We start from the raw sequence: 12,843 nt of genomic DNA on the forward strand, positions 1-12,843 counted from the left end.
AACCAATGTGATAAGGGGAAAGGAAAGTCCCCAAAAGTCACACATCACCAAAGATGGAAAGAGGTTGAACGTGCACCTGGATAGAAGACGTTGAAAAACGTGCAAGTGCACACACTCACTCTCTCGGATGTTGTCGAAGGTCCACTGGTCGTTCTTGAAGAAGGGGTGGCGTTGGATGTCATCCACTCCGGTGCGGCCGAGACGAACCGTCCTGCACAGAGCGAGAGGGACCAGGACTGTGAGCGGAGCTGAGCTCGGCCCAAACACAAAACACACCCCGCCCCGCCCCTTCCACCCACCATCACCAACATGTCATCCCAAACACACGGCCGAGCAGAGTGACCACTCAGCGCTGACCACACTGACCAGCATGGAGAGCCGCATGACCACTGGTGGACACTGGACACGCCTGAAACCCTCCTCTAACCAGTCAGACCTGAGATAATGTGGATCCAGGAGGAGAGAGGCAGTGAAGGAGCGCAGGAGGCATCAGACCTGACGGACTCCTAACACGACAGCTAGAGCTGCTGCAGCTTTCCCTGCTTCAGGTCTATTTAAAAAACACACTTTCTGTCTCATTCTCCCCTCCACCGCTGGGTACAGGGCTGGAGGGGTGCGGCAGTTTAGGTTTGCCACGTGTGGGACATTCCAGGCCGGGCCAAGGGGAAGAGAGAGGGCAGGGGCGGGGAGGAAGAAATAGAATTTTAAAACCCCCTCCAACCAAGCAAGACTTAAAACGAACTGCCTCTCAAGGAAAGCTGCAGGAGTGCAAAGACGAAAGTTGGAGCAGCAAATGGAAGGATGTAGAAATGGAAAGTGGCACAGAGAACAGGTAGAAGACATTTATGAGTGTGGAGGGATGAAAAACATACAGGGGGAGAAGGAGAGAGGTTTTAAAATTCTAAAAAAGACGAAAGATGGCAGTGCTCAGAGGAATGATGGTGGAGAGGAGGGATGGTGACAGAGTGTTGAATGTGCGAGTGTGTGGTGTGTGTGTGTGTGTGTGTGTGTGTGTGGTGTGAGAGAATAGTGAGTAAGAAGGTAAATAAACAGTGAGGAAAAATGAAAGGCATCTCTGTTCTGAAGCAGAAAGGGCCTGTGTGAGTGTGTGGGTGTGTGTGTCCTCCTGGGGGGGTGGAGTTACTAATGTAAACAGGAAGTGGTTTCTTCCAGGGGGATGGACCAGAACGAGACCCACACCCCAACATCCATTCATCTCACGTCTACCTTTAAAACTGATAATGAGTCGGGAAAAATATTAAACTCGCCCTGTTTGTATTGAGCTGGTGGGATAAGCACTATTAAGCTTCGTTATTCACTCTATATTTTAAAAAAAGATGAGTCCATCAATGTTCTGTATTATCTTTTTGTCAGTAAATACAAAGTCGACACAAACAAAAACTGATCCTTTGTAAAAAACAGGTTCAGGTCACAAACCCAGACTCATCCATGTTAGTAGACGGGACATGGACCAAACTAAAAATAAAAGTACACTTATCACACTTGTGTTTGTTCAAGTGTTGGGGGGGGGGGGGGGCTGAAACGTCATGATTGACAGCAGGAACTGAATGGTTATTGGTCGAGCACATGTTTTTGCAGGACCTCGATCCCGAGACTTCAATAACATTCATTAATTTCTTGAGTTAGTGTGTTGAAATCAGGACAGAAGAAATAAGGAAATGCTAAAAAATATAAGAAAGATTAAAAAAAGAATATAAAAGGACAAAGTTAGAAAAGAAAGAGCTCCAATTTGAGCGACAGCTGCAACAACAGGCTGCAATTAGGTCTCCTTATTCTATCCTACAATCCAAACAACACAATTACGCTAGTGTGTTGTGCAGCTATGAGTACAGTAGTAAAATAGGAAAAGGAAAAAGCCGAGCACGTATCCAGACGTCTGCACAAGCGACACAGCCTGATACTGTGAAACGCTCCCTTTTCTTTCTGGGGAACAAACCACAATGTGTCGTGCTGTTTTTGTGTTGTTGTTATTTATAGTTCCATGTGCAGACCTGTCAGTGAGGAAGGCACAGATCAGGTCCCTGGCATCCTGAGACATCTCCACATCAACCGGGAAGACCAGCGTGTTCTTGTGGTTCATGATCTTCCCATAAGTTCCCACCAACGACTCGGCATAGAAGGGAGTTTCACCTGTTGGGGAAAATACATATTTTTCTCCACAGCATATTTTATAATATGCAGCAAATATATTAGTGCACAAAACTACAGCTGGATGGACAGCGGGTCACTTACCAACAAACAGCTCGTATATAAATACTCCGACAGACCACCAGTCACACTCCCGGCCGTAGTAACCGTCGCCCCCCTGGGACTGGAGCACCTCGGGGGAGATGTAGTCCGGCGTGCCCACAGCTGTGTCGCAGTGCACCATGCCCGTCTGCATACACACAAATAAACAACATTGACCCCTGAGATGAAAACACAAATTCAATATCAGTCACAGAAGAGAAGGTGGTGGAGTTCGGTGCTCTAAGTTAAAAGGTAAAAGGCTTAATTAGTGATATAAGCCATAAATCAAACTGTGGTGAAATGCTGACCTTGTTGTGACCTTCATGTAAAACTCCCTGATTTTTCCGAACCTTTCCCGTATATATAAATACATAAATATATATGTTTATACTGAGTTTAGGGTAAAACTCTCTCTTACTCTGTTTCTACTGAAGACAGAAACTGTACACTGAACACTGTTTGCTGGAGCGTAAATGTTTGGATCCAATCGTGACCCAGTTATTTTCAAACTGCTGTGGTAAAAAACAAAAAGTGTTTTCCTGTCCTGGCTGAGGCAGAACCTGCATCGGACTGAGGATTGGTTTGTTTAACGCAATAAACTCTGGAGAACTTGCAAAACAACCTGATGCAACACTAGAAGCACGGGGTGTCATGTCACAGTCTGAACACTTGGTGCTGCACTAGGGCCCCCAAGAAAAATAGAGGAAACTGAGACGGACACAATAATGTCAAGTCACTGATGGTTCAGTGGATCATTTCCGTCCAGATGTCAGGTCTTCATATTTCATAAATCTACTGTCAAATACATCCACTGCTACGTTATGAGTCGTGTGGACGCCTCAGCTCGGGCCTTCTTTCTGTCCCCAAGGTCTAAATTAAACATAGACAAGCAGCATTCAATTTTTAAATGTGTGTAAAATTAATTACCACGTTTTTTTTTGTCTGTTTGTTTGATTGTTTGTCAGAATAAGCAGAACAACAGCATGTATTTCTAATAATCTAGGATTTAGTGGACTGATATTTATTGTGAGTGTGTAAAACTTGGTGCAGATCCAAATAAAAACGTGGATCTAGTGAATTTAAACATGGATACATCAGGGAACTGTTACACATAGGTGGAGGTATGTGCTATATCTTACTTGCTTTTATTCTCTTTGTTCCCTTTTTTGAATTGCCATGCTTTTGATATGTGTTCTACATTTAAATATGCCTTATTTAAGTAATCAAGGAGTTTCTCTAAAGAATCAAGAGGCAAATATTTTTCTAACATATCTAGTTCCTTGTTGCTTAAACAACTGCTGTAGGTCCATGACCTTTGAAAGTAACAACATGACCGCGGGGGTCACCTACCGAGTCCATCTTCATGCATGTGCCGAAGTCGGCCAGCTTGAGGTGTCCGTGCTGGTCCAGCAGCATGTTGTCGGGCTTGACGTCCCGGTGGATGAAGCCCATGGAGTGGATGGTGTCCAGCGCCAGCACCACTTCGGCCGTGTAGAAGCGAGCCCACTTCTCTGGCATGTCATAGTTCATGGTGAGCGTCACCAAGTCGCCTCCAGGCATGAACTCCATCACCATGTAGAGGTGACGGTCGTCCTGGAAAGCGCAGCACAGCTACGAGACAACAGACGTGAGGTCAGTTAAAGACCACACTGCAGAGGCACCTTGAGAAATCTGGTTGGATTTATAATTAACCGATTAAAAGATCATTATCTCCACCCGGCTGAAAACATTATTGTGGAGGTGGCTCGGAGAGAACCTCCATGTGAACCAAGGAGAGGTGATAAGCACAGCTGAGACAAGTCCAATTAACTCTCCCTGGATTGAAAAGGCAGCAACTGAGCTGCCACACGAGAGAGAGACTTCATGAGAGACACTGAGAGACACTGAGCTGCCACATGAGAGAGAGAGAGACTACATGAGGGACACAGAGAGACACTGAGAGATACTAAGCTGCCACATGAGAGAGAGAGAGACTTCATTAGAGACCCTGAGAGACACTGAGCTGCCAAATTAGAGATGAACTTCATGAGGGACACTGAGAGACACTGAGCTGCCACGAGAGAGAGAGAGAGACTTCATGAGGGACACTAAGGGGAAACTGAGAGATACTAAGCTGCCACATGAGAGAGAGAGATACTTCATGAGGGACACTAAGGGGAAAATGAGAGATACTAAGCTGCCACATGAGAGAGAGAGATACTTCATTAGAGACCCTGAGAGACACTGAGCTGCCAAATGAGAGAGAGACTTCATGAGAGACACTGAGAGACAGAGAGACCCTGAAAGACACTTAGCTGCCACGTTTATAATAACATTAGGAATGCAAGGACAACAACAACTACATGTTGGGTGTGTTCAAACATCTAGCAAAGCTCAGTTCAGTCCGTGCCGAAGGAGAAGAGCATATGTTTCTGTCGTTTCACTATAATCAGCTTAAATAAAAAATAAGAAGCCAATATAATGCATGTGCACACCTGAACCACCCAGGGGCTGTTGGAAAAGGCCATGATGTGCCTCTCCTCCCAGAAGAACGCAGAGTCCGACCGCTTGATCATCTCAAATTTGTTGAGCTGCTTCATGGCGTAGACCTTCTGCGAGGCCTTGTGTCGGACCTGGAGGTGGGGGTGGGGGGGTGGGGTGAGGCAGAAGAGAACATGTTGGTGTACATTCAGCTATAACTCTTCAAGGACAATGAGAGCGAGAAGACAGTAAGAGAGTCGCAGTGACCAAGATAAGACCAGAGAGGCAGAGAGGGGGAATCCATAATTGTAGTACACACCCATACAAAGACATGCTTACACAGGATTTCAAGCACAAACACACCAAGCCCCCACACAGACTCCCCCACACCAGACTTCACACTCCTCTCCGGCACACGCTGAGCCAGTCCAGACTTGTTCTACCACAGGACATTCAGCAGAAAGCAGACTTCCATCAGCGCACGACTAACACACACACACATCTGGAGGAACTGGAAGTTTATAGGGGAAATGTATCTTTGCCGGATCACTTTTATGAGACCGGAGTCAAATACTTTGGTCGAGAAAGATGCAAATTATATCTGAAACACCCAAAATAGCTCGTGGCTGCTGCTGCACAGTTTGTGTTTGTTTGGGAGATTCACAGATTGTTGCTCCCTCTGCTGGTTCACCTTTCTGGAATTCTGCTCCAAACTGCTGCATTTGTAAACATCTGTGCAGCTTCCTCACAATCGAAGCACAAAACCGCTGAAAGATTTCAAGTCAAGGGGGGCAAACACACACACACACGCACACACGCACACACACAGACACATGCGTATCGATTAACCCTTTACGGAGAGGAACACCTCACCAGCTGCACTTCCCCGAACGCTCCTCTCCCGATCAACTTCACTTTTTTGAAGTCGTCGAGCTTCACCTGCACCTCCTGCAGCTGACTCACGGCCTTTTCATCTGTGGGAAGGACACACACACACACGATACCATAGCAACACAAAGGTCAAGTTGCAGCCATGTGGGTTCGCATCTTGCATAATTTTGTTGAAAACACAATGGGTTGTCTGAGATTTGTCCTTAAACAAAGATACACTGCACAAATACTCAAAAGCTGTACAAAGGTCACACATATCTTACTTTTTGCAGTCAGCTTCAACGCAAACATTTCACAGAGTTTATTCTACTAACCCTAACCCTAACCCTCTTCTGTGGACGTTTGCATGTAACCTTTAGAGTTGAAATAAAACCAGGTGGAGATTTTCTTGCAAAGTTTGAAGACTTTGATTATTTACAATCCCACACATTTAGATTTTTGTGCATTACCTAACATGTTGTAATTCCTTGTGTCAGAGTCCTGTTGTTGTATCAGTGTAAGTTTGAGAATCATACACACAACTTACATCGATTAAGAAACGCGTCGATATTTTTGTTTTTCCTCAGAGCAGGATAATTCAGATCATTGGACAGGGCCTTCACAGAATCCTGAAAGACAGAAAGAGCAAAATACAATCACACTTTTTACAAATGTAGAAACATGACATATAATCCAGGTTTAATAAGACGTACACTGGTAAAAGCAAATATTATTAACACTTATATTAAAATAATTAAATACGATTTCTTTGTTTGGTTTGAAAGTATAATGATGTTTCAAAGCTAAATTCAAGTATCAATTATAATTGAAAGAAAGAAAATTATATTTTCATTTGAGTCTGACCTTAATTAATATCTTTTCTGCTCTGTTTATTCTGTAAATAAAACTAAAGGACCTAAGGAAGGAAGTAGGGAAGTAAAAAGGAATAACATTATTGTGAGTAAAGTTCCCCTGAGTGAAACATGAGCTCTTATAGCCAAACTTGGATAGTCAGTCGGATTTAAATACAAAGCAAGTCCTACGACGATAAAAGATTGTCACATGATGCTTTAACAGCCCCCTGTCCGAGCAACAGACCACCTACACCCGCTCCAGTTTTTGAAAAAACAACACACACACACACACACTCTCTCTTTGCAGGCCAAACTAAAAGCCGGGGGCCTCACTAGTGTCATCAGCGCTTAAATCGGCGGTGTTGGGTTTCAAGAAGATCTAAAATGTCTCTGTGATCCCAACGCATGAGGCTGGCAGGGGAGTTGAGCAGGTGGGCAGGGTGGAGTGTGTGTGTGTGTGTGTGTGTGTGTGTGGGGAGGGGGCAGCAGAGTTTGACCTTCTGTTCCCCCAAAACAGGGGTCAATTGGAGTCATCCATGCGTGTGTGTTTGTGTGTGTGTGTGATGGGGCGAGGGTGGGCCCCGTTTGTCGGGGGACATACGAGTGGGTGGTGCATCAGCATGTGGAACAATTCTGCACCTTTAAATAGCATTGGTTAGGAGAGAACCCCCCCCCCCCCCCCCCCCCCCGCATCAGACAGTTGGAAATAAGACCTGAAGCCTCAGAAGCTATTGTGGGACAAACAGCTTATGGGTCGGGATTCAGACTGAGCACTCGAGGGTTTCGGATCGTTTTACACTGTGCAAGTGTGTGTGTATGTGGGTGTGTGTGCGTGGGTGTGGAGTTTTCCACCATGACGAACTCTGTCATGTCTCTAATTTCAGCAAAATAAAATGATGATATTTAGTTAACATAAAAAAGTTTTTTTTACAAAAACGAAACACAGCGAAGGTTCCAGGTCCTTAAACTGAACACACACACACACACACACACACACACACACACACACACACACACACACACACACACACACACACACACACACACACACACACACACACACACACACACACACACACACACACACACACACACACACACACTATATATATTCCCAAAAGATTCACTTCATATTAATTTCTGCGTTAAGTGTCATCTCTCCATCAATCACTGAGAACTAAATGAAAACCAAGAAATCACATGAGAGATGCCCAGATTCAACATGATGGATCAGCTCAGGCGTTGAAACAGACATGAGGTTGATCATGTTTCAGCCTGGACGTGAACAAACCACATTAGACACATGGTTTGAGGAAATATCATGAAAATCATCCCTAACGACAGACCACCACATTGTTTGTGTTGCTACAGAAATCCCTGACCTCATGTTACCTCATATAAACAGCAATAAATTCCACAAACTGAAGGTGCACCCTTTTTAAGTTGGTGGGGGGGGGGGGGGGAAAGGGAGCGCTCACATCGAGTTAATGCTTGGTACAGTCAGATCTGAGGTACTGGAATCAGATAAAACTCGGGTTCATCCTTAAATCATCTGTTGTCTTCATCATTTCGAAGCAATAAGAACCATAACTGTAGAATAACTTTGTAAGAACTGGAACTGCGGTTGGATCGAGCTCCACCGAGGCAAACGCCCTGTCTCACACGTTAAAAAAAGCAAAACTAATGAATAATGAATCCGTCTGTTTATCCAGATCCACTCAAGAATTTAATGGCTTCTTCCTGTAATCATGCTTCACTCTTAAACGAAAGTTCATGGAAATCGGTTCAGTAGGCTTATCTGCTGACTAACAAACAAAAAAACAACAAACGTAATCTTTGTGATGAGTGATCAAACAAATAAACCAACAAACAAACGGACAGGGGCACAAACATTTCTTCCTTGGGGGAAACTAGAAGTTTGTAAAGTAATTTACACATTTTCCATTTACTTGACTCTTTGCTCATAGAACAGACAGAAGAGGCTTCAACTGTAACACAAACACATCCTAACATACAAGTTGGAGTTTGAATAAGGAGGTCTGAACAAGTTTAGAGACTTTTGGTCCAAGAACAATCCACCAGACCTTTATCTTAATCCCCCTGTTAGACAAAGTAAAATAAGATCTGATATGGACCAGTTTGCAGTTTCAGCCTCTGTGAGTTTCATGCCAACAGCGAACAAATAAAATACATTCATCCTGTTTTCTTTGGCTCCTGTGACTCCTGCTTCTGTGTCATGAGGCCAGTCAACCTGCGTTATCTCCTGGTGCTCGTCAGACTTTTACCTGTGGAATCCGGACAAATCTGAACACGACTGTGCAGTTCCAGCAGGGCTGTGTGCCCCCCCCCCCCCCCTCCACTGTGAGCTGCCACAGACCCAGAGCGAGTTCAGCTGCAGCACTGGAGCTCAGAGAACAACTCTAAAAGTTTAAATGTTCCAGCTAAAACAGATCCAGTCCCCTAGGGCCTTCCCCTGATAGACACTTTAGACCTGCCTGGAATTGTTCCTCGGCTTCCTGATTTAAATCATGCATTTCTTTATGCACTATCAGAGTTGTACACGTCTTTACATTCTTCACAAAGGAGTTGTCACATACCTCTGACACATATTTGCACGCTAGCTCCTATTAATCAGTATATCTTGTTGATGGACACTTGATGCCTACGTCCTGTCGGAGGGTTCTAATACACACAAAGTAAATAATATATACTGACGCATTTGTTATGTGTTAGCACTGAAAACACTGATGAGGGAAGAATCATATCTCTACTGTCTACATGCTCTCCTGAAGTACACGTTATGCCTTTGTTCCTGCTATAAATCTACCAGTGTTACTCTTGTTATATATATATATATATAAAGATATATATATATACACATTCAAAATATTTCCCCACTGGGTTTGTGAAGTTTTATCGTTAAACTTTATTCCTCTATTGTTCCAGATCAGCAGTGGTTGTCATATTTGTCGCTTGTGTAAAGATAGACGGCTACATTAAAGATAAACTCTACAATTAATTAATTAAATAATTTTAACATACTTAAGAGCAAGTCTTAAATGGATTTGACCGACCAGCAAATCATCACATATTAGGAATGTACATAAAGCGCCTTGTGTTTGTATTTGACAAATTACTTAAACAATCAATTAATTGATCAACTAATCAGTTCGACAATTAAACTGATAAAGACCTGAAACAATCAGTCAATTTGTTTCATCAATAGGTAATTCATCAGCAACAAGTCGAAATGGTAAATTCTTCCTGGTTCAACGCTTCTAAAATGCAACAATTAGTGCTTTTTTATGCTTTGATTCATTTTAAATTGAACACCACTAGGTGTGCGAATGCTGTTCGGACAAAACAAGACATTTAAAGACGTTGTTGTAACAGCGCAAAAAAAAACGAAAACAACACAGAAATATTAACCTTTTTGTCCGAAAAGCTTCATCGCGTTAAACCAAAATCCTTTGTCCTACAAAAAAGCTTCAACAAACACTCTTTTGTGCGAACCCAACACAAATAATTGCGGACAAACAGGAAACAGTGATGTGAGGTCACGCAGGGGGGTTATCTCCATCTGAATTGCAGGAAGTGACTTCAGCTTCCTGCAAGGTAGCTCCTCGCATTAGTCACCACGGTGGCCATTGTTATTTCCACTACTCTGCTGCTCTGAGCCCCAACGCAGCCGAGTGTGAGGGGGGGGCTCGCACTAATAAGTGACGACTGTTGACGTGATGGGATTAAACTGGTTTATTACGTGCGCTTGTCTGATGGTGAAGGGAGTCGGGGGTTGTTTATGTGAAGCTGAAAGTATGGAGGCTTTACACTGGATTGCACTCGTGACTCATCACCACTCGGAATAGACGCGGCCCCTCTGGCAGGAACTAATGCAGACAGAGAGGTTGTTTATGTAGTGATTAATATAAACAACATCAAATCTCCTTTGACTTGTAAATGATGCAACTGAGCGTCTCCACACGGGGAACATCCTCGGACTAAATGTCCATGTAGAGGTATCTATCTCCAGATTGTCTTTACCATCGCCATTTACGTCAAATTACGATTTGACCACGTATGCTGTGTTGCAGAAGGTCAGAGGTCGGCGCTCAGCAGGGACAATAGTGTTATCAAAGTTGCTTGAGCACATTCTTGGGACAGGTCACCCAGGGGGCGCGTCAACACGAGGCAACAGCAGAAAGACCGAACAGGTAATCACAAGGAGACAGCGACGGAATGTTGGGAGGAGAAAGATAAATCACTGACCCATAGCTCCTCCATGTTCTTTACCTCTGCCAAGCAGGTTGTGTTGTCAATGGCATTTTGTTTGTTGGTTTGTCTCTTAGGGCAGCGTTGAATGTCCAAAATATATTCACAGTATTATCAAATCCTCACGATGCCATAGGGCATCGGTACAATATGATGATCCTACACTGTAATAGGATACATGGGACTATACCGTGATACGATAGGCTAACAATTCACAACAATAGGCCAAACAATGCAAAATGATATGCCAACAATTCACTAACATACGATTGGCCTACAACTCCATATGATATGAAACTATAGGGATACAAGTCGGTACAATAGGCCTATAACTCAATAGGAAATGACACTACACAAAAAACTTTGTTAGACCCACTAGGGGGGAACTGAATGTCACCTTACACACAGAACAAACAACTGGCAAGAGAAAATCCAACCAGTCTCAAAGCAGATAAACATTTGGATGTCCTTCAATCATTCACTCATATGACAACAACAGATACGGTGTCCCTGATCGCTCCAGCTGTTTGCGTGAGACGCGCGTGTGTGCGTGTTTGTGTGTATGTGTTTGTGTGCTCAGGACAGAATCATTGCTCAGATCAACTCACCAGCAGGGTCTCCAGGTTCAGAGCCGCCTGCGGGCTCCTCATGAGGGACTCGAGCTTGTGGATCCGGCTCTCCAGCCTGCTCTCCGCTCCCGGCATGATCACAGCAGATCACAGCGGATCAAAGCCGCTCACATACACAGACACACAATAAGAACCGGTGGGCCCGAGTTCGAGCCGCTCAGTGTGTCATGCCCGCTCCTCTGAGTTGGTCAAGTTAATAATTCATACGCTGTTTCATTAATGTCTCAGCGGAACCCGAGCACTCTCCCTCCTTCTTCTGTTCTTTTCTCTCCTGTTCTGTTCTGTTCTGTTCTTCTCTGTTCTCTCGGACGCGTTTCTCTCTCAGGTGCGTCTCGTCGGTTTCCAGGTTCAGAAACAACCTGATCTCAGCTCAACGTGTCTGGGCTGCGGGGAGCGACGTCAAGCTGGAGCAGGAGGTGAGGAAACTTCCGGTGGAAACTGTCAAACTAAAACTGCGTGCTAAAGAGGAACAACACCCCAAATAGGAAAAGCCTGCTCTAATGATAACTTCTACTTTAACCCAATATGGTTCTATCTTTTTAAAGTTTGGATAAGCAAAATAGAGAAATATAAATAGACTTTGTAATTCTTACTTGCAAGTATTTTGCTTATACTGTATCTCATGGCAATGGATAATGATATAGGTTAATGTTATGTGCATATTTAAAGGGTTGTGAGTGGGGATGGATTAACTGCTGCACAAGATTTAAAACACACAAGCCTCGAACTTATTTAATTTCATGTAAAATCTATTTATTTTGTATCTATTTATATTTGAACATATGAAGCTTACCTAAGATACATTTAAAAAAATGAAATGCAATGTAAATATCCTGAATGAATAAATCTCCTGGAAAAAAAGTGAACAAACATATAGAAGCCTGATGTAATAAAAGCACTTTATTCATGTATTTTATATATGTGGCCTTTATTAGTTGAAATGTTAAGGTTTACCTTGGCATCTTCCATGTGACAAATGGGCTCGGCTACATAAAATAAGTTGTCTGAAGTTAGTGAGTGCTTTTATCCTGAAAGCAGTGAGCTACATCCGGGTTTCGATTGCATTACCTTAGATAACTTTAAAAGAATCCACCCTACATACCGCCCCTCTTTACCTGAGGACTAATAATTGTTGGGATGACTCCACTCCCGCACATTTGTTCTGTACCCACCCTCTGTACAGCTCAGGGTATCACAGCCCCCCCCCCCCCCCCCCCCCCCCCGGCACCTCACATCCACCAGCCACAGCTCGAATTCCTGCCCTCTTATCTCATCCATCGGATTTACCGTCGCTGCACAGTCTCGACCAACTTTCAGTATTTCAGGAATGTTGATGCACCGCATGCAGACGAGCTGCCACTAAAAATAGAAGTTTACAGGAACTAGAGAGTGAGGAGTCCTTTTCTGAAGCTCCATATCTCACTCATTGTTTGGGCCAACGTTTAGATTTAACAGGGATAAGGCCAACACATCACAACAGAATAATAATTATAATAATTAAATGAGTGTAG

General features: G+C 43.8%; 1 protein-coding gene across 5 annotated transcripts in view; it reads right to left on the minus strand.

The window, feature by feature from the left end:
• Positions 1-11,712, minus strand: part of LOC133973968 (rho-associated protein kinase 2-like) — a 31,514-nt gene extending 19,802 nt beyond the window's left edge. For 3 of the 5 annotated variants that reach the window (XM_062412043.1, XM_062412042.1, XM_062412044.1), the window contains exons 1-8: positions 11,312-11,711; positions 6,128-6,209; positions 5,584-5,684; positions 4,725-4,862; positions 3,601-3,861; positions 2,254-2,398; positions 2,013-2,151; positions 120-211 (exon numbers count right to left, since the gene is read on the minus strand). In XM_062412043.1, coding sequence (XP_062268027.1) covers positions 120-211; positions 2,013-2,151; positions 2,254-2,398; positions 3,601-3,861; positions 4,725-4,862; positions 5,584-5,684; positions 6,128-6,209; positions 11,312-11,407 — 1,054 coding nt within the window. In that variant the 5' untranslated portion in view covers positions 11,408-11,711. Of the gene's footprint in view, positions 1-119; positions 212-2,012; positions 2,152-2,253; positions 2,399-3,600; positions 3,862-4,724; positions 4,863-5,583; positions 5,685-6,127; positions 6,210-11,311 lie in introns of all 5 variants that reach the window. The other 2 variants (XM_062412040.1, XM_062412041.1) reach the window with 1 other exon arrangement.
• Between the last annotated feature and the right edge of the window lie 1,131 nt (positions 11,713-12,843).

The sequence above is a fragment of the Platichthys flesus genome, chromosome 18 (genome assembly GCF_949316205.1).
Source record: "Platichthys flesus chromosome 18, fPlaFle2.1, whole genome shotgun sequence".
NCBI lineage: Eukaryota > Metazoa > Chordata > Actinopteri > Pleuronectiformes > Pleuronectidae > Platichthys > Platichthys flesus.